The 22,518-nt window shown below is 45.0% G+C and overlaps 1 protein-coding gene across 1 annotated transcript; it reads right to left on the reverse strand.

The window, feature by feature from the left end:
• Positions 1 to 8,468: 8,468 nt before the first annotated feature.
• Positions 8,469 to 17,355, reverse strand: SNRNP27 (small nuclear ribonucleoprotein U4/U6.U5 subunit 27). The gene is made up of 6 exons (XM_075273069.1): positions 17,245 to 17,355; positions 15,011 to 15,125; positions 13,562 to 13,677; positions 13,386 to 13,465; positions 12,531 to 12,595; positions 8,469 to 8,922 (listed from the first exon to the last, which is right to left on the reverse strand). The coding sequence occupies exons 1-6, from the start codon at positions 17,282 to 17,284 to the stop codon at positions 8,868 to 8,870; spliced, it is 471 nt and encodes a 156-aa protein (XP_075129170.1). The 5' UTR covers positions 17,285 to 17,355; the 3' UTR covers positions 8,469 to 8,867.
• Between the last annotated feature and the right edge of the window lie 5,163 nt (positions 17,356 to 22,518).

Genomic DNA, 22,518 nt, shown 5'->3' on the forward strand with positions numbered 1-22,518 from the left:
CCGACCTGCTTCCACTCCCTGTCCACTGCTTAGCTTCAAATTCTAAGAGGCTGGAAGGTCACCCGATCTGTTTGGGGTCCATTTGACGGCCCCCCACGAATCACATTCTGATGACCTATCTTGTAGACAGGTCATCAGTATCAAAAATCATTTGTGGCTGGAAAACCCCTTCAAAGCTGAATTGTCTGTAGTATAATAGAAGTGTGGTGTACAGCTTGGGTCTCCAACCTGGAATGTGCCAGTTTTTGATAACACTACAACTTCAAGCATGTGCTGACAGATGAAGACTGGAGTGGCATGCTGGCAGTTATGGTGTTTTTAACAGCTGAAGAGTGACAGGTTGGCGATCACTGTTATATAGGTATATATTTATATAGCAGTGAATACTTATTTAATACAGATTCCATCCAGTTGTCCTCTTGTTCTTCTCTCTTCTGTCCTGGTCGTCTTCCAGGTTCTATGAAGTGGTGTGACTAATAGTGTCTGAATACTACGAAGCCATGAAAAACTGACCATGGCACCTTCATGCCATAGGAAGAAGTAGGTCCTGTCTGGGGGGCTGTAATATAGGAGGAGGTGCAGTGTAAACATATTGGGGAAAATCTGGAGGTATCATACTGGGTACGGAGTAAGGGGAGGGTTAGAAAATAAAAAAGCACTGATACTAAAGTACCTGCTTCTTTCCTTCTATTCCTGCACTGAGCTGGTGCTGGCTGTCACCTCTGAGGCTACAGCAGTGAAGTCATGTCAGTGGGAACATTGTATTCAGTCAATGCTCTCTCAGATTTCATATGCCCTGTATGCCATTTTTTTGGCATATAAGGCATAAAAAGTTGCAATTTTTGTGCAAAAAATTGTGACTGATTAATATTATTATTATTATTTATTTATATAGCACCATTAATTCCATGGTGCTTTACATTTGTGGGTTACATACAATACACAAAATATACAGGTAGATATAATACTAACAATGACCGACTGGCACAGTGGGGTAGAGGGCCCTGCCCGCGAGGGCTTACAATCTATGAGGGAAGGGGGTAGAGACAGAAGGAGAGGGGGAAGAGACAGAATATATGCACCATCCTGGCCACTCTCCTGAAAAGGGAACAGAACCATCAGCCTAAATGATGGGGGATATAGACGGCTGGCGTACGGTGCACCTCCTATTTGAGGTCCTGGCTCCATAGCTATGAAGACTGGTGTTGCTGTCCCACAGTGTTTATTATTTTAAGGCTCGCTAGGGAGTAAAAAAACAAAACAAACAAAAACAAAAAACCTTTAATAGGGTGGAGTCTCTGCCACCAGTGCTCACAGTAATAAGACCAGTGCACTATGTGGTATTACACAGTCCAGTCATATTAATGTGACCACTGCCTACGTTAAATAACCAATCGCAGAAGGCACGTGTCATCAGCCATCTGGGTGTACTCATCATTGTGGAAGGCATGATGGATCAACACAAGTATGCATCTATCCTTGCGGACCATGTTCACCTCTACATGTGAAATGTTTTTCCTCAGGATGATGGCATCCACCAGCAGGACAATGCAATGTGTCATAAAGCTCGCAGTGTACGTGCGTGGTTCAAGGAGCACCAGGATGAGTTTACCGTACTCCCTTGGCCAGCAAATTTCCCAGACTTGAACCCAATCGAGAATCTGTGGGACCACCTCGATCGGGTTGTTCGCGTCATGGATGCTCAAATGTGTAACCTAGCGCAGCTGGCCACGGCACTGGAGTCGGCATGGCTCAACATCCCAGTGAACATAATCACAACATCCCCTCTCTTCCTGCACGTCTTGTAGCGGTCCAATCTGCCAAAGGTGGTTATTCTGGATTTTGACAGGTGGTCACGTGAATGTGACTGGACTTTGTATTTTTTTGGTTGCTGTACGGTGGTTTTGTTTGGGACAGTATGGAAAGAATCTCTAAGTTTGGGTCACATTGGGCATACTTGTGGTTATCTACTGCATACATTCCACATAGAAATTCAGCAGCATGTCCTCCCCATGTATCCTTAGCTAAAATGTTTTGCGAGCAGTTTCTAGAGATCTTGATCCAGTGCCAACACAGGCAATACCATATACAATATCCTCTTCTCTGCATATATCGAATGTCAGGTTTTCCACTTGTTCAATGATCATTTTCATTGAAATATCTCGACAAATGCAAATAAAGTTGATCTGTTGGTGATTTCCTTGGATACTCTATCTCCATGATGGCTCTTGGGTAACAAATCATTGAACATGCCCTCATTTGGTAACATGTTTCTAGTTACATTCTGTCCCTGTCAGTTAAGTTTCTGAAGGACGCTACGATTCACTACATTACAAAGCAATCCTTTCCCATGCCCCAGTGCAGAATGGGTTAAGCCTAACATGAGCTGACGGAAGCTGAACTGGAAGACACCCATGTGTGTGGGCTGCATTTGACAAACATGGTAAAAGTAGTGTGTGTGGAGTTTATTCATGTGCTGCATGAGTAACGTGTGAAATCCTGCACTGTATATGTCTGCCGAATAGACCAAGTGAACGTTAAGGTCTCATGCACACAGCAGGAATGTTACAAAGGCATCCGTCCTGGCCTATGGAGGTATAGTGTAGGCCCATAGATTTCAATGGGTAGCATATTATAGATGCATAGCATTAACACAATGTATTATCTAAAAATTTTAATCTACTAATATCCGAGGTTAGGCCTTAGATATCTGAACGATGAGGAAATGACAAGTAGCCTCAGCAAGGGTCAGTGCGGTGGGGCCTATTCCAAACACTACACTGTGCCCTATGTATATCTGAGGGTTTCGACAACCTCCTGCTTTCCCCTACCACCATGATGCTGTTGCATGGAGCAGATTTGTTGATATGGCAGCCGGTGGTCTTGTAAAGGCTCACTGTACTGATGCTATTAAGTCTAGCCTCTGAGTTAAAGGGATCCTATCATTGGATACCCTCTTTTTCTGACTAACATGTAGGAATAGTCTACCTTTAGATGTCTTTGCGCCGCCGTTCAGTAGAAATCCCGTTTTTCTTCGGTATGCAAATAAGTTCTCTTGCAGCACTGAGGGTGTCCCCAAAGCTGCGAGAGAAATCTCAAGCGATGCCTCTATCTTCTTCTGGAATGGCCTCTCCCCGTGTTTTCTTCCGTCCTGGCTTTCAATCTTCTAGGCCTCGGGCAGAGCCGACTACGCATGCCCAGGCCACAAGAAAATGGCTGTTTACACAGTAAGCTGGTGTAAGTGGCCATTTTCTTGTGGCCCAGGCATGCGCAGTCGGCTCTGCCCGAAGGCCAAGAAGATTGAAAGCCAGGACGGAAGAAGACACAGGGAGAGGCTGTTCCAGGCGAAGATAGAGGCATTGCTGGACAGTTCTCTCGCAGCATTGGGGACACCCCCAGTGCTACGAGAGAACTCATTTGCATACAGAAGAAAACTGGTATTTCTACTGAACGGCAGCGCGGAGAAGACATCTGAAGGTAGGAGAAGAATAGCCTTTCTTAAGGCTATTCCTATGTGTTAGTCAGAAAAAAAGGGTATCCAATGATAGAATCCCTTGAAAGGGGTTGAACTAGGATAAGAAAAAACATGGTCCGCTCCTGTTGGAATTTATTCTTGTCCCACAATTCCCGAACCATCAGTATAGTTAGTTTTAGTGCCCCGTATGTCATTTAGATTCTCTACTGTTAAGTAGAAGCAAGCAGTGCACCGATTCACACTCCTTGCCTGCCCCTGCTTGACTCCACCCACTTGACAGTAGAGAGTCTATCATATCAGACAAAGAAACTAGTTGCACTGATTGATTGGGAATGGTGGGAAAAATTCCTTGTGTATCAGGATCAGTGGATGCAAATGTGGATCAAAAATGGTGAAGGGGCCTCTTTAAATAGTGCCATTAAAAACTACAAGTACAAATATCAAGCTCACATATGGCTATGTTGATGGGAAAATAAAAAACTATAAAAATCTCCCGGATGTGCGCCTTTACTATCGTGCCTCGGTTTTGCTTCGTCTGTTCGATTGGCAGTTCCGTCGCCATGATAAGCAGTGGGTTTCCATCGAATTTGATCTGATTTCGTCTTCGCTTTCCTCTTGGCCATGGATCTCTCCGCACTTTCGTCCTAAATCCCCTGGCCTCTACGTTCTCCCTTCGCATTTTCTGAAAGTATGGGATCTGGTCTGTTCTTCTGGCCGCTTGGCCCGTGTCCCGGGCCCTTTGACTCCCCTCTTCGACAACCCTATGTTCCCTCCTGGTTGCTCGGTTGACCGGTTCCTCTGCTGGGACCGAGCGGATTCTACTTGTCTTCAGGAGGTGGCGGGTGATTCTCCGCTCCTTCCGTTCGCCCAGCTGTGTAGTTCTCATCCTGATCTGCGCCTCTCGTGGTTGGAGTACGCTCAACTCCAGTCCTTTCTGAAGCAGTTTTCGCTCACTCCTCGCCTCTCTTCTCCTCCATTAGCCCTTGAATCCTATGTCGGGCGTCAGACCTCCCCCTCTCGTGCCCTTTCGCTTCTGTATGATGTTCTCCTCTCGGATATCACTGCGGAACTCCCTCCCTACGTCGCCGCTTGGAACGCCGACCTTCCTGTGGGTTTGTCATCTGCGGATTGGGACCGGTCCTTTTTGCTCTCTCACAAGCTGGCCCTCCCTTGTAGTGCTCAGGAGAGGAATTATAAGATTCTGTCCCGGTGGTATAGGTGTCTAGTGCTTCTCCATAGGATTTTTCCCGCTGTTCCGGACTCATGTTGGCGCTGTGGCTCCGCTAGGGGTACTATGTTGCACATATGGTGGGACTGTGATGTTCTGCGCCCCTTCTGGGACGCGGTGTTTTCTTTGTATTCCAGGGTCAGTGGGCGCTCGGTGACTGTCTCTCCCCAGCTGGCACTTCTGTCGGTTATCCCTGGTAAGCTGTCGGAGATTAAGAAGGATCTCCTGGGGCACTTTCTCGTGGCCGCCAGGACCGTCATCCCCAGACACTGGCGCAGCCCTACCCCTCCCTCCTTGATTGAGTTCCTCCAGGAGTTCCTTCTTATTCAGCGGATGGAGACCTTGGTGGCGGAAGACTCCCCTGACTATTCCAAGTTTGAACTTCGTTGGCGTCCCTGGGTTATGTTCCAGGAGTCGTCTGCCTTCTCTTCTGCCTTTGCTTGAGTGTGACATGGCCGTCTGTTTTCTTCTCCTTTTCTTCTTTTGCTTCCGTTGTGGTTCTTTTAGTCTTCGTCTTGTGTTTGTTTGTTTCTTGTCTATTCCTTTTCCCTTTCTCGTTGGGCTGTATTTGATTTGTGCGGAGGGGGGTCTTTTTGGCCTCCCTGTCCGCGGACTGTTATGTTTTTTCATTATTGCTCGACTTCATGTTTGTTTGTTCTGTATTATTTTGAAAAATCTTTAATAAAACCCATTTAAGCAAAAAAACTATAAAAAAAGTTATGAGTCTTGGAAGGCCAGGAGGAAAGAAGAAAAACAAAAAAAGGCCAATCCAGAAATTCACAGCTGGCAGAACCTGTTGGTTTTGGCAAGTCCAGCCAAGTACGTGATGTGTAAGAGGTGTCCTGACTTCATCAATAGCAGATATCAGGGGGAGGAGGGGGAAGATCGGGTGTGTTAAGGTTACATTACATCATGTTCTCTGGTGAAATAAGCCATTACCAGTTGCGCCGGCCACAGGTCTACTCCTCTCTTCTCAGTGGCAAATTCAGTGTGCATAGTGTATATGAGGGGGTGGTCTAAAGCGCATGGTCAGAACCAAGTCCACTGCCTAAATTATAGAAGACAAGTATGTGCCATAGGTTGTGCAATGTTGCTGGTGCTTTCTCAATGTAATAAATGATAAGGGGTTTCATATAATAGGTTGCATCAGAAACCACCCCTTGCCCCCAGAAAAACTTACAAGCTTTCCCAAAAATAATCGTCTCTCATCACCTAGAACCCAATGTACAGGACTGGCACAGGGGAAGGTCCGCTGTAACATTGTAGTATGAACAAGTCCATACAGATTCTCTCCACAAGTGTGTTATTTATATGCAGGCTTGTTATAAAGACGTATAGCCGCAGACACTAAACCGACACTGACCTCTACAGGCAACTACAGCTACTGCATCTGATAAACCACCAACTAGGAGAAAAGCGATCAGCCAGAATTCACAAGGTGAGGGCCACCAAGACTTTTAGCTTTGTGACATGAACATGGGAGAGGTCGAGCGATCGGTCACGATCCTGGTTGCAACACAATCATAACAATGCAATCTCCTGTTACACAAACTAAATATCCCCCTAGTCATTAGATTGCCCTCCCATCAACCACCACCTGACCATTATATGTCACATAATGCTGAAATGGGTGTGGATGATATAAGTGGTAACTCTAACCTCTCATAAATATCCCCCCAAACTACTTTATCCATCTCTCATGCACTTTTCTGGGGTAAGAAAGTTGCAAATGTTTGCACAAGCGATATATTTAGCAGAAATTTGTGGCTTTTTTCCTAGATTCCTTCAGTCACTGCACTTTTCTATAATGTAGTGTGCACGGCCCCCAGTGACCTGACAAATTTGGTAGAATTACACCAGATACAGCACAACGCTACGCCAGCCTAGATGGGATTTTCTGGTACACGGGCAGAGATTGTGGGTCACACACTACATACAAACTTGCTCGAAGTGTGCACTTGGTGTAGCTGTAATGGAAATGGGTCCTCCTGTCTGTGTCCCTATATGTGCCCTTCAGGTCTGATTCCACCCTACAGACATGATCTTACACATGCTATATTCGTTCTATTACACTATACAGGCACAGCGTAAAAATCATGAACAACATTGGGACCAGGAATAGGAAACTCCTCCAGGCTATGTGACATAGTAAAGGTAAGGTTCACCACTTATATCCTACATGGGCATCTTCAAGATCAAATCTAATATCAGGTTCCCTTTAACCCTAATATAACATATGCCGAGACCACCGGTTACCTAGAGTATACAAACTACTAGACTCCCTCTGTCTAGGAGAATGGGGGGCTTTTGTCTGAATGGATGGGCAGCGTAGACGCCACTCCACTTGGAGATAGCCCAAGGTTGTTCCCATCTTCCTGATCAGTTGAACCCCATGACCTGCAGGTTTTCCCCTACCCTAAGGACATGTTATGGCTTTGCTTTTCTACATTCCTCGCGTGCTGCTAAATGAGTCCTTGATGCAGTAACTTCTATATCACATGCTCAACCTTATCTCCAGCCTTGAACAATGCGAGATCATAAACACGGGTACAGCCAAGGGTAGTGTATAGCTACTAGGCCACACCATTACTTGCAGAACAGCCAGTCACATGGGGATAAGCAACCTTTAGCTATTCCAAACTACACTTCCCATGGTGCACTATGCAGCAAGGCCTGACTCCTTACCAGACAGCCAGAGTCTGCACGTATGGAATTACAGTACGACCATGGATTATCCCTCGGCTCCACTTGCTATATCCCTTCCTCAGTATACAGCCCAGGTACCAGGTGAACTTTATGTCAATCCACTGCTGATCATCTTAAAATAGGTGCTGTAGTAGGTGTACTAAATAGCAAACCCCAATATACATAATCATCACCTATCTATCTATCTATCTATCTATCTATCTATCTATCTATCTATCTATCCTACTAATATTATAAATGTGAAAGTAGGCTACTTTGTATCCCGGTAAATGACACGGCTTCACAACATCCGACATCTGATTCCTCATATTCGGACATACAATTGGGTCTATTTGTTATACATTATTGTGTCGTTTGCAGTCACATTATTCGATCATTTTGTGTGGAACAGGGGCATCTGTCCAAAATTTGGTCGAATATGTGATTTAATCACAGTTTCTTTTTAAAGTTTTTTATTTAGGCAGTTTTTTTTTGTTATGTATGAGTTTTCTTGTTGTTTTTATTGTGTGTGGATTTGTAGAAATAATTTGGAGTCCGCCTATATTGTGGGAACGAACATTCTGTTTATTCTATTGGATTAATTAATGGGAGCACCTGGTTTAGGGTGTGCTTTGGGCCCATATTAGGGGGGGGGACTTGTATTTTCCGCTACGACCGGGCTGGAGTCAATTTTTATCTTATGGATTTGATATATATATATATATATATATATATATATATATATATATATATATATATATTATACAATGAGATGCCTCCCAGTGCATGCGCTGATCCACCAGAAACAGAGGCTTATCTGTGTTCATGCTAAAGGAGATTTCAGGGTTCACAATATCAATGGCTTATCCTTAGGAACTGTAGATGTAGGCTCGCTCCAATCCTTCTGTCCCTTAATATAATCCCAGACAGACTGGATGATGTTGGGATCAGAGCTCTGTGGGGGCCGTATCATCACTTTTAGGACGCCACCAAATACTGATGGGATTTTGCTTTTTCATTCATTCACTTTATTATTTTAATAATTGACAGAAATAAATTAAACACTTCTATTTCTGAAAGCATTCTTACTTTGCAACATTTTTTCTACACTCGCCTAAACCCTTTGCACAATACTGTATTTTGTAAGTCAATTTGTCACATAAACAATTGTTATGGGAAGGACAGCAGGACAGGATGGCATGAGAATAGATAAAGGGGTGGAAAGGATAGGACTTGTTACATAACAAAACTTTTATTATAGATCACCAAAAAGAAAACAAAACCATACAAATCCAACAAAGGGTTACAAAAAAAAAAATTAAAAAGTGATAATGGGCTTTAGACTGACCACTCGCAAGATCCTATGTGTAGTCGTGAGGACTGACAGGTACAACTACAGTGAAGGTTCCTGGTGGTGCCAAATCCAGCAGACGTCAAGTGTCCTGAATATATATATACTGTACATAGTGCTCGTACACATCATGCAATAAAGTCCAAAGGTCTGTTGAATCCTCCTTTTCTGTTCATGTACTGCCTGCATCATAGACACAAAAGGAACAATGTTAGAGCAGGTGCCATTATCTATCACCATCAATATGGATTCGTTTATGCCAAGGAAAGCTGGGTGATGCCCATAGGGAACTCCTTGGTAGAATAGTCAATGGTAAGGGATGGTTTACACAGGAAGTTGACGCTTAGGGTATGTTCACATGGCGGAATTTACACTCTGTTTGTGACCATTGTAGGAGGCCAGCCACGATGGGATGCCAGTGCAGTGCGGCATTCTGCTTCGGATTAGGCCCCAATGAATGGGCCCAATCGGGAGGGGGCCTCGCATCGGGGCAAGATAGGGCAGCTCACTTCTAGCTAGCTAGTGGAAAAAAGAAGGGAGCGGCTCCCATTGAAGTCAATGGGAGCCATTTTTGGCAGCGGATTTTGAGGCGGATTTTGCGTCAAAATCCGCTGCCAAAAAATTAAGTGTGAACAGACCCTTAAGCAGAAAATTTCTGCTTCAGGAATGTGAAGCAGATTTCTGCTCAACAAAAACCAACACAACATTTTCTCAACATTTAGATCTCACAATGTACATTTTTCCCCTATCAGTATGTCTTGTAGAATGGGAGGAAATCCACACAAACACGAGGAGGACATACAAACTCCTTGCAGATGTTGTCCTTGGCAGGATTCAAACCCAGGACTCCAGCGCTGCAAGGCTGCAGTACTAACCACTGAGCCACCGTGTCGCCCCAGATGCTGAATTAGAAAAGGAATTTGGAGAAGAGTACCACTGTCTTTTGCGTTTATTGGGCAAATTCCATGCTGACAGAAAAGGGGCATTTTCTGCCTCCCACTCATTTTAATGGAAGTTCTCAGGTGGAATCGGCCGGAAAAATAAGAAGGACACTTACATTTAACACTAGCTGGAAAAAAAAAGGAAACTATTGTCTCTTATAGAAATGAATGGGAGGGAGATTTTAGGTGGATTCTGCCTTAAATTTAGCATCCAATTCCTATGTGTGAACCACCCCTAAAGATGCCTAGTTATATAGATAAGACAAGGAAAGTCCAGTCCATTCACGAGTCTGATCTGGACAGCAGCAATGTCTATCAGGCTGAGGACACACAGGCAGTGCTCACAGCTGGTTAGCCACCACAAATGCCCTTGCGGCTATCCTGTTGTGCTCATACATTGTAAGTTCTTTTGAGCAGGACCCTTGCTTCTGTTGTTTGATATATTAGATATTATTTTCCTACATGGTGATGTCTGACATTATCTGTTCATGTACACTATGATTTGTGAAGTGTAGAATATATTTGTGTTATATAAATATGCAGATCATCATTGGCGTATTACTCTGTGTGATGTGGACAGTCCTAGCAGTGACCCACTCAGATGAATAGGGGAAACATAACTGCAGTAGAGATCATTCCTCCCTCTGTTTGCATTAGTCTGGGCAATCAGTTCAAAGCAAACAAAGGCCGATCAATGTGTTTCTCGTCAATTGGCACTTCAGGGGCCGAGATCTAGCTGAGGACTACAGATGACAACGAGTGCTCTGGCAGATGTGGCCAAAGGTGCACCAAGAGGCTCATTTGTATACATATTAGGGTGCATTCACACTGAGTAAACGCTAGCTTATTCTGAACGTAAAACACGTTCAGAATAAGCGGCGTCTAAAGCAGCTCCATTCATTTCTATGGGAGCGGGGATACGAGCGCTCCCCATAGAAATGAATGGGCTGCTTCTTTCACTCCGTGCAGTCCCATTGAAGTGAATGGGGAGTGCCGGCGTATACGGCAAGCTCTGCTCATGCCGAGCCGTACACGCCGGCACTCCTCATTCACTTCAATGGGACTGCACGGAGTGAAAGAAGCAGCCCATTCATTTCTATGGGGAGCGCTCGTATGCCGGCTCCCATAGAAATGAATGGAGCTGCTTTAGACGCCGCTTATTCTGAACGTGTTTTACGTTCAGAATAAGCTAGCGTTTACTCAGTGTGAATGCACCCTTAAAATGTATTTTCTCTGCATCAAGTTTGCACTTTGACACAAAAATGTATGTACCATATACCACTGACCACCCCCGTAAGAGCATATAAGTGGTTTACAACACCTTTTGATGGTGTCAGATTGCCTATTACAGGGTTTTACCAGGAAATCTAGACATGGCCCCTATTTATGACACTCAATGTTATCTCCGCTATACTGGTTTAGCCATTGTGACTTGGTCCTAAGCAATATTCTCACAATGACAGAATAATCCAATTGCCTCTGATCTTTTGTACATGTGCTTTCACTCATGTGTGCCTGACAGTGTTGCTTGGCAACCCCAGTGTAAGCGGGTGTGCAGGGCGGCCTCCATGTCATCTCAGCTATTATTTTCTGTGATTCCCACAGAGAGATGTTCCAGGGAATTGTATTAATATTCTCTAAGTAGCAGCTATACATTAAACATGGTCCTATTACTACAGGGCGTCATGTACAAGTAACAAAACGGGTTAAACTTAATCAAAGAAGCTGCTAATGAACTAATAGTACAAGCAAACCCAAAACAAACTATGTAGATGGGAATAATGGGAAAATCAGTCATTTTAAACCTAGCATAATAGAGAGAAATACGTGCTACGCCAAGCCTATTTGTTTGGGGCACAACATTTGTAAGGCACTGGTTTTAAAGGGAGTCTGTCAGCAGTTCCGATCCCTGCTAAAAAAACAAAAACAAGGAGAGCAATGAAAATATACCTGAGGTTCTGGATAAGCAGGTTGCATGACCAAGAAATCCTGCTTTCATGTCCCCAGGGCCATGATTTCCATTGCAGGGAGGGGCCCAGGGGTCTTGGTAGTGAAGGCATCCCTCCCTTCTAGCATCCCAAACACAAAACTTCTAGAACTGTACATGGATAATTACTTTGCCCTCCCAGTCAGAGACCTCTGTGCCCTGAACAAAAAGGGGGCACCTCCTGGATACGTGAAACCACAGGACCTGGGGTTTCTGTCACTTTATTGTTTATCACTAGAGATGAGCGAGTACTATTCGAAACGGCCGTTTCGAATAGTACACACCCATAGCAATGAATGGAGTCGGCCGGCACGCAGACGGGGCCGGCGTCCTGTTGCTTAACCAACCGCATGCCAACTGCCTCCATTCATTCCTATGGGTGCGTGCTATTCGAAACGGCCGTTTTGAATAGTACTCGCTCATCTCTATTTATCACCTAACCTTTGGATAGGTCATCAACAGCAGATTGGTGCGCCCCGAGAGCCCCCCATGCATACTCCATGTCCGCCTGGACCGAGGATCCATTCACGACTATTGGAGCCCTATACAAGTAAATGAAGTGCCAGACAAATATGCAAGATGCCCTTCAGTCACATGAAGGATGCAGAAGGGGACTCTGTGCATCTGCCTGTCTGATCCCTGCAATCTGATACTTACTCCCTATCCTATGCATAGTGGATAGATAGAAGTCTGTAATGACAAAACCTCTTTATGATGCAACACTGTGAGCCAGAATTCCTGCATATTTTTTTATGCAAACTAAGCCAACAAATATGTGGTTTGAAGTCAGAATAGATGGTCTAAGAAGCTTCAGCCATTGTTATACATGTAGTGTTAAACCCTGTACACATGCATGGCCTTACCTGTATTTTCTTTTCTGAGACACATTTATGGCATATGCATTAACAGATCCATCTACTTTTTTCCCCTGAGAAGAGAGAAAAGAAAATCAATCAATTAGCAATATGAAGAAAAGTTGCCTAAAATGGTTGTCTATCCACAGCAAGTTCCCCCTTTTCCAAAGGATTGGGGGTAACTTGCTGATCGGTAGGTGTCCCACTATTTTGATATTATTTGATACATCTTATACAGCAGTGAGTAAGAAGCTGTGTAGACTCCTTGCACATGGTTCAGCCGTATGCATCAGCAGTCAAAAACACATAACCACAATCTAAAGGCCGCTCAGTTAATGGATGTGAACTTGCTCACATTGTATATTTCCATTATTTCTCTTCCATGTCATCCTGTCTGTCATTGCCATTGGCTAAAAGATATGTCATTCACTATTGCTGACACATGAATAACCAAAATCAGATTCCGTGACATATAATTAGGGGGTATGGCCTGTAAAACAGCAGAGTTTCCTCAAATAATAGTTCATTAATCGTAAATCGAGGTAAAATGTTCAATTAACCGTGCTTTTGGTCCTAATCGTCCAGCCGTACTCGTACTCCAAATAGGATCATTCTGAGGCATCTTTCTTATAACTCTATGCTGTGTTATACCTACTAGGAATTTGTGATTAAACTGACAACTTAGGTTTACTATATTGTTAACGCCCAGCTGTCAACTTACTCATAAATTTCGGGTAGGAATGACAGAGGAATAATGCATCCCAAAGGTATGAGAAAATATACTCGACGCCATGTACTGTAACACAGTGGTAATGAAAAGTGTACACACTTCTAAGAAATGCTAAGAAAAAAAACCTGCCATACCTTTGTGGTGTCAAATGTGCTAAAACCCATCAACTTCATCATCTCAATCTCCTCTTCAGTCTTTCCTTCAAGATCCTCCGCTGTAGAAAAAGGTACACAATTCATCAACCAATACCATCAGAAGGATCCATACATATACATTTTATCATAAAATTCACTTTCTTCTTTGTGCTCACCTGCGATCTGCCGCTCCTTGACCACTTTTGAATCTTTACCATCTTTCTTGTCATCATCACGCCTCTCCTTAAGTCTACCAGGTGAAGGGGAGGAGGACCTGTGCCGGCGTGGTGACCTACAAACAAAAACTCTTAGCTCTCCAAAATATATTTTACTGCAAAATGCTACCTACATTCTAAGTGAGGTCTAGAAAATGATATGATTCCACTACACCATGGGTGATAACACCTGCTGTTCAGTTTCCATACTGATAGCACAGCATCATTAGTATACAGCTACATACCTACACAGTAATCTAGATTTATATGCATTAGTTATAAGTGAGATCAGCAAACAGTCTAAGTGTATGGAGGCCTCTACTGCCCCTCAAAATCTGTTACTACTGTGCATGCTGGATTTCACCAGGTCCAATTCCTTCTACCCCTGGGGAAAAAAGCATTGCCAATGGGGTCTGGAGGGGACAGAAGTGTCCAACAGCAGCGATCTAACTCTTTCTCCTAATGTAGAACACTTGTGGCCATTCATTCTAAGTGTACATCATTATGAGGTAGGTGGGGTGGGGGTTTTAGCTGTCAGCTGTATATTTGAGAGTTATATGAGGGTCTGGTTAGAATAAGTCTGAAATACCACATCTCTATCCACTCTGACTGGCTGCATTGTAGAAGTAAAATTTACAAGGTAATCTGGGTGTGCAGAGATGATTTCCTATACAGAAAAAAAACCAGATTACAGTCTAACAGCAATGCAGATTAATGGCAGGAAACCTCAGCCTAGGAAAGCCTTATTGCAAGTCTCATGGGAATCAATAGACAAGCTGACATCCTGTCCCAATAATGAGGATATGGGGGGATATTTATTTAGCTTGCTTATATAGCGCCATCTTACTAACATGCTAATGTAGCAGCGGCAGATCTGGACACGTGACCCTGATTTTCCCCTACAATGTACCACAACAGCAGTTTTTTCACCCCGCTTGCCACTTTGTAAGATGGAGCAGGGCCAAAATCTATGCTAGGCCAGAGATTCTCAATAATTATGGCACATTTAGTACCAGTGGGGGGACAGATTAAGGCTGATGTACAGAACGACAGTCTTAATAAATTCCCCCTCCTCACTTGTAATATTACCTTCCTTACAATTTATGTCATGTCTTTTTCTAATGGGCCTGAGAACAGCAACATTTTGTTTTGTGGGATAATAAAGCAGATGCAGTATTGGTATAGCAATGTAACCTCTTGTAAATTTTCCTTTCACAACAAAGCCCCCTGCTGAAACTACAGATCGGCAGCCAACCCCATTCCCTGCACAATGAATGGCCCAGGATATGGCTGTGCAGGGATCCTAGAAGTCAGACTGTCACCAATCATAAAGTGATAATGATATGGCACGACTTTATAAGATGGAGAAATCTTAGGCATCCACTCAAACAAACTAAACACAAACCATACCTGGAGCGGCGTCTATGAGGAGAACGCGACCGGCTTCTCCGTCTCTCCCGAGACCTGGAGCGCTCACGTCTCCTCCTTTCGCGTTCTCTAGAAGTGGATCTGGAACGTCTGCGTTCTAAGGGAACAAAAAAAATCAAACTCTTAACTACATAAAAAGTTACCATAGGACAGAGGGAGGGGGATATGCATGAGAGGGCTTAGTAATGGTAAGGGAATGGCTGCTATTCAACTTTCTAAACTGCCTCCATGGATTTAATGGCCCATTCACACATTTTGGATTGTCTGACAAGATCCTGCAGACAAGTCCTCATCAAATCTGCTGCCACTCAACATCCAATGCAAGTGAATGGGGCATTTATACTCTTTATAAGATGAGAATACACCTTTAACTAGGGCTGGACGATTATAACCTTAATTAAATTCCTGATTAATTGGGCATTTTACCTTGATTAAAATTAATGGCAAATTAGGTAACGCTCCCTTTTAAAACACGGCCCTTTTACAGTGGGAGTATGTGTTGGGTGAACCTCATGAGATTTGTCTTGCGAAGTTCAACCAGCAGTTTCATCTGGACATGGCCAAACTGCTATTATATCCTGGAGTCTCTTTAGACCCCAAAGTATAATGAGAGGAGGTCCAGGAGAGGCAACAAAAGGGCAAACCCTGGTTCACATCTGCGTTCGGTATTCCATTCCGGGAGTCCAATGGATGTGAAAGGTCCTTTTTAACTTTTTTTTTATATGGAAAAGTGAAGGGATTTATACTTTTATTACTTCAGTTCATGTATTTTTTGACCCCTAGGTGTACCAGGACGTACAGTTACTTCCTGGTGCACTGAAAAAACATGGCGGCCACTCTGAAACAGAGCGGCCGCACTAGCTGCCGTGTTTCATACAGCAGGGACCTGGCAACATTGCCCATGATCAAAGATGACTCTGATCACTGGCATTTAACCACTCAAATGCCGTGGTCAAATGCGACCACAGCATCAGAGTGGTTACTTTCACTTTCTCTTTTCTTCTTGGTAATGGGATGTCCCCCTGCGTCCCGTTTCCATAACAGCCTGGAGCCTTCTGAAGGATCTCAGCACTGCCATAGTAATGTAACTAATCTCCCGCTACCTGCCCACACGTAACTTCAGATCCTCCAATGACCTCCTACTCCGCACATAAGACTGACCCCCACAATCACAGGCTTCAAGAAGGCGCTGAAGACTCACCTATTCAGGAAGGCCTACAACCTCCAATAACACTATCACCGCACTGCCATTTGTACTGTCTCCCCCTCCCCTTCTGTCTCTACCCCCCTTCCCTCATAGATTGTAGGCCCTCTACCCCACTGTGCCAGTCGGTCACTGTTAGTATTATATCTACCTGTATATTCTGTGTATTGTATGTAACCCCCAAATGTAAAGCACCATGGAATTAATGGCGCTATATAAATAAACAATAATAATAATAATAATAATAATAATAACTAGTGAAGCATGCCTGCAGTTAAAAAAAATAAAATAAAAGTTTTTCCAATCCAAATATAAAAAAAACCCTAAAAGTTTAAATCGCCCCCCTTTCCTTAGATCACACATAACTATAAATAACTGTGGACATAACCACATTAAGCATCCCCAAGAACGAAAACGCCAAAACTATTAAAATATACGTAAACACCGTATCAGGAATAATAATCAAAATGGCATTTTTTCGCCAAATTACCATCCTAAAAAAACGCAATTAAAAGTGATCAAAACAAAATACATTCCCCATCATGGTACCAATAAAAACTACGTATCGTCCCGCAAAAAGAAGACGCCTTACACTGAAGTATAAAAAAGTTATAGGGGTCAGAATATGGTGATAGGAACTTTTTTTTTTTGTTTGTTTCTTCAAAATTTAGAATTTTTTTCTAAAATGATTAAAACATGATACAAATTTGGTATCGACGTGATTGAGATATTCCCACAACAGCATGGGCTAGATCTGCCCTGTACACGCGCAGTGGTCTTCACTGTAGTGTATGGGGGTTATAGACACAGCTACATCCTATCTGGAGCATGGCAGGGGTCTGATACCAATGTCTGCTCTTACAAGTCCAATCCCAAACACATCAGGAAATGGTTAAGTCAGCCAATGTCTTATAGACATCCTCGGAGTACAGCAGTCACCATATAGAGCCTATAACTATACTATATACAGCCAGTATATGTGATATAGAAGTATATAGCACCCGGCTCTCACCTCTCCTCCTGTCCGGGGACCTGCTCCGGCTACGACCCATCTTCTCACTACACCGGAACAACAATCTGGAAACTTCCAGGCACTGCGCACACACATAAGCTTCCGCCTCACAACAAGGCCGCAGCGCGAAGGTTCCGGCCGGAAGTCACAATCTGTAGTGCGAGTAGGCAGGCTGTCATGTGGTGTAGGATCCTGAAGGGGGCGCAGAGCATCACAGCTCTTTATATAACGTCGGCTGTAAGTAGCGTAAAGGGGGACAACTCTGCCTGGTGGTATACGGCACGGGATCTGGTTTTGTGTCTGTGTTTGTAGTCGGCTCGTTGGCATTAGTTTGCTGCAGCATATAGTAGCAGCAATACAGATGAGCGCATGCCATAAACTATACAATCCCACAATACACATTTACCTGTGCCGGGGGTTTGCACCTTGAAGCATAGCATCTTATGGCTTACTCACACAAATAAGCCTGTGCCTGTGAATAGTAGGATATGAGGTATTTTTTCACGAATCAGACTCTCAGGTCTGTTCCCTCAGACTATGTGCACACAGCTGGGTACATGTGCCAGGTCCAGGGTCGGACTGGCCCACCAGGGGACGGGGAATCCCAAACATTCACTATTAGTCCTCATTATGGGGGCCTTTATGGGACCCTACCGAACCTCCACTGCCTTTTTTTTTTTTTTCCATAGGCAGTGGAGGTTCGGTGAGGCCTCTACCCAGGGCCGGTGTCAGCAGTGAGATGCTAAAGAAAGGGCTGAAGGAAGATGCTCTTGGGCTTAAAGGGGTATTCCCACGTCGCATACTCACCAGTCTTCGCTGCAGTAAATTCTCCTTTCTTCCGGCTTTAATTGGTGGGCGGGGTTACATATGCAAAGCCAGCGGCAAGAAGTCGTCGCTTCTATATCGCTGGCCCTGCGTGTGCACTGCTGATGCACTAGGCATCGGACGTACAGCGTTCACAATGTAATACAGACCTGGCATCCGCTGTAATAGGGAGGCGGATGCCGGGGAGTGTAGACGCCGGCACAGATGAAGCCAGCAGCGGCAGGAGCGATTCTGCTATTCCGCTCCTCCGCCCACCAAGAAGGTGCCAACACGAGACTGAATGGACAATGGTGGTGGACAACAGGATGCTGAGGACAGGCGAGTATGTTTTTTTTTTTTATTGTAAAAATTGGGTTGCTCCAATTCCTGGACAACATCTTTAAAGGATTTATCCATGTTTCTAATATTTATGGCCTGTCCTTAGGATAGACCATCAATATTACATCTGTGATGATAAAACAGCCAGGACCTCTGCAGATCAGCTCTTCCAGGACAGCGTGGCTACAGGTAATGGTAACATTTCTAGGAGCCGCGCTGTTCACTTTCCATACAGAGTGTAGCAGTAGGTTTAGGTAGTATGTTGTTGCACATTGTATGGTAGGTGAGCAACATGGCTCCTGAGATGTTATTACCTTTAGCCGCCCTGTCTCGGTATCGCTGGTCTGTAGGGGTCTTGGTGATTGTCACGGGATGGTTAGAGTCCGGCAATAGGCAATGTGTAATATATATTTCATGTGGAATGTATTCTCTAACCTGTTGTAAACATCAGTGTGTAGTTGGCTGATTCGGGTCTAGTGTGTTAGCACATTGTATGCAAATACCTCTAACTAGTGAGGACAATGGGTGGAGATAATCTGATCAGTGTCTCCAAGAAGATGTTGGACGGTGCATTGTCCATAGTAGACAGGGAGTCTGCTCTCCTTGGTATAGGTGAGGGGGGAAGGATCTGTGACTCAGCCCTTCCCACCCACAGATAGAGGAAGTAACAGTTTAGTATATAGTTGTAGCTGGAGTTAGTATGTGTTAGCCGGCCTGTGCACAGCTCTGTAGAGAGCCAGAATTTAGTTACAGGACCAAGGAGCCAAAGCTATCATTGGATTGTGACTTCTGTGGACTTATTGTTGTTACGGTTGATGTGACCGCCGCCGGCTACTAACTTTGTGGATTACAATAAATTGCTGTTGTCTCCTGACCTCTTGCGTCCGTGTTGATTCAAAAGACCATCCGGAGGAAGACGTATACCTTTGCTCCGTGACAACTGGTTGGCAGCGGTGGGATCAACAGCGGACAGCGAGATGGACTACAGCAGCCCAGCGATTAATGGAGCCACAACCTCAGAATACAGGAACTGGACTATGGCAAGTCTACAAGTAAGGGCCCAGGAACTAAACCTGAGTTACCAGGGAAGAACGAAAGAGCAACTGATCGAGGCACTGGAGGAGATGACCCTGCAAAGCGACCATGAGGAGGGCTGCCCCCAGGAGACTGGAGAGATACGGGAGTGGCAGGTACAGACCCAAAAGAGCAGATGGGTTGTTTTGTATGAGGAGGAATTGGCAGTGCTGGGGCTAGAAGCAACTGCAGAGCAAAGGAGTAGAGCGTTACAGAGGGCTCAGGAAACGGAGAAGGAGGAACAGAGAATGGCGCATGAAAAGGAAAGAATGGCGCATGAAAGGCGAATGGCTGAGATAACTAAGAGGAATTATAATCAAACGTCGACCCCCAGCCCAACAGTGAGAGAACCACCATATGTCTCCCATAAACACTTCAAGACCTTTGATGAAGCGGCTGGGGATGTTGATGGATATTTTCAGGACTTCGAACACCAGTGCCACCTGATGGAAGTCCCAGAGAAGGATTGGGTCCGGTATCTGGTGGGGCACCTACGAGATGGGGCTGCGGAAGCTCTCAGAGCTATGGACCCTAGTGATCAGCGGGACTATGAGGCCATTAAAAGAGCGGTGCAGAAGTATTATGCAGTCACTCCAGAGACCTACCGAGTTCAGTTCCGCTCTTTGTCTTACAATGGGGGAAGCTCCTTCCACATGTTCGCCCACAAGTTGAAGCAAGCATGCAAGCGCTGGCTAGAAGGAGAGGAGGCTGTCACAGTCGATAAGATCCTCCAAGTCATACTTAAGGAACAGTTCTTTTCCCAGTGCCCCGCTGAGATCCGTGAGTGGGTGCTGGAACGGAACCCAGCCACAGTGGAGCAAGCTGCTTCTCTTGCAGATGAGGGCCTGACCATCAAGCCACAGTGGAAGAGGTTGTTTGCAGAGGAGCGGAAAACTACCACAGTCCGCCAGACACCCTTCAGCCAGCCACCCACCTTTCGTGTCCGGCCTCAGGATTACAATTCCCCCTCTACCCCTGCCCCAGCCCATCGGCCTCCAGCTATGAACAACCCTGTCCCTAGACAACGACCCACTGGAAGAATGCTAGAGCGCAGATGTTTTGGGTGCGGGCGGCCTGGACATTTGCAAGCTAGTTGCCCTGCTAACATGGGGGCACGGGCCACCGTGGCATCCCGGCCTATTCACTACCTGGGAACCACCCCTAGGACAGAAAGTTTGGCCCCATTTCCAGATGACTCCATGAATGACCCATCGGTTCCACCTCCAGGGGTCTATGGGATTCAGCCTTCCGCCACACATCCCGCAAACCTTCAGAGGAAGCACTTGCAGGAGGTCCTACTGGATGGCCGAACAGTTGTTGGATTCCGGGACTCGGGAGCTTTCCTAACGGTAGCGGACCCCCGAGTTGTGCGACCCGAGGCCCTAGAGGAGGGCCCTGGCATTTCTATCAAGTTGGCAGGGGGTACTCGGAGACGTATTCCTAAAGCTACCGTGGAACTCGACTATGGTTATGGACCAAAACGATGCACAATTGGTGTGATGAGCGGGCTGCCGGCCGATGTTCTGTTAGGCAACGATGTTGGAAATCTACAGTGCCACTTTGTGGGAGCAGTGACCCGAAGCCAAGCTCAGAGAGACGCCAACATGGATCGACCGGATTTTCTGCCAGATGCCAGCCCTTCAAACCTACAACTTTACCATTCAGTACCGCCGAGGGAACCAACACCAGAACGCAGATGGGTTATCCCGGCAGGAGGACATATGAGCTATAGAGACTGATGTGCATTCCCCAATTTACCTGTGTAGGCCAATTGTGTCATGCACATGTTTTGAGAGGGGGAGGGGTTGTCACGGGATGGTTAGAGTCCGGCAATAGGCAATGTGTAATATATATTTCATGTGGAATGTATTCTCTAACCTGTTGTAAACATCAGTGTGTAGTTGGCTGATTCGGGTCTAGTGTGTTAGCACATTGTATGCAAATACCTCTAACTAGTGAGGACAATGGGTGGAGATAATCTGATCAGTGTCTCCAAGAAGATGTTGGACGGTGCATTGTCCATAGTAGACAGGGAGTCTGCTCTCCTTGGTATAGGTGAGGGGGGAAGGATCTGTGACTCAGCCCTTCCCACCCACAGATAGAGGAAGTAACAGTTTAGTATATAGTTGTAGCTGGAGTTAGTATGTGTTAGCCGGCCTGTGCACAGCTCTGTAGAGAGCCAGAATTTAGTTACAGGACCAAGGAGCCAAAGCTATCATTGGATTGTGACTTCTGTGGACTTATTGTTGTTACGGTTGATGTGACCGCCGCCGGCTACTAACTTTGTGGATTACAATAAATTGCTGTTGTCTCCTGACCTCTTGCGTCCGTGTTGATTCAAAAGACCATCCGGAGGAAGACGTATACCTTTGCTCCGTGACAGTGATGAACCCCTAAAAACAATTCCACTGGTGGGCCCTAGACACCCCAGTCCGATCCTGCTGCTGGCATCGGTCCTAGGTAGAGGCTTTACCGAACCTCCACTGCCTAATGAAAAAAAGGCAGTGGAGGTCCGGTAGTTTCCCATAAAGGCCCCCATAATGAGGACTAATAGTGAAGACTTGGGGCCCACCGGGGGAATCCCCGATCCCCCGGTGGGCCAGTCTGACCTTGGGTGTATATTGTGAAGAGGTTTTTCTTTACTATGAAAAAATTTCTGCGAATATCCAGGACTTGGAGTCACCAATGTGCTTTATTTTTTTCTTTCCCTTCCAAGAACTGTTCATTTGGCCAAACTTGAATTTCTTTCCTTTTTTTCAGCCTAATGATGCTCTGCTTCACTTCCATTGAGAGGTCCTTTGATCACATGTTGTGGGTTCACCTCAACAGCTTCCAAATGGAAATGCCACACCGGAAATCATCTCCAGACCTTTTACCTGCTTGATTGATGATGGATTAAGAAGGTAATAGATCATGTAATCCATTAAATTTTCAGATAATTGTCCAATTACCTTTTGGTTCCTTGAAAGAGAAGCAGCTACATATTACAGAGCTGTAATTCCTAAACCTTTCCTTCAAATAGGATGTAAATTTCCCCAATTTAAAGCTGCGAGTCTA

Source organism: Leptodactylus fuscus, chromosome 5, assembly GCF_031893055.1.
Source record: "Leptodactylus fuscus isolate aLepFus1 chromosome 5, aLepFus1.hap2, whole genome shotgun sequence".
NCBI lineage: Eukaryota > Metazoa > Chordata > Amphibia > Anura > Leptodactylidae > Leptodactylus > Leptodactylus fuscus.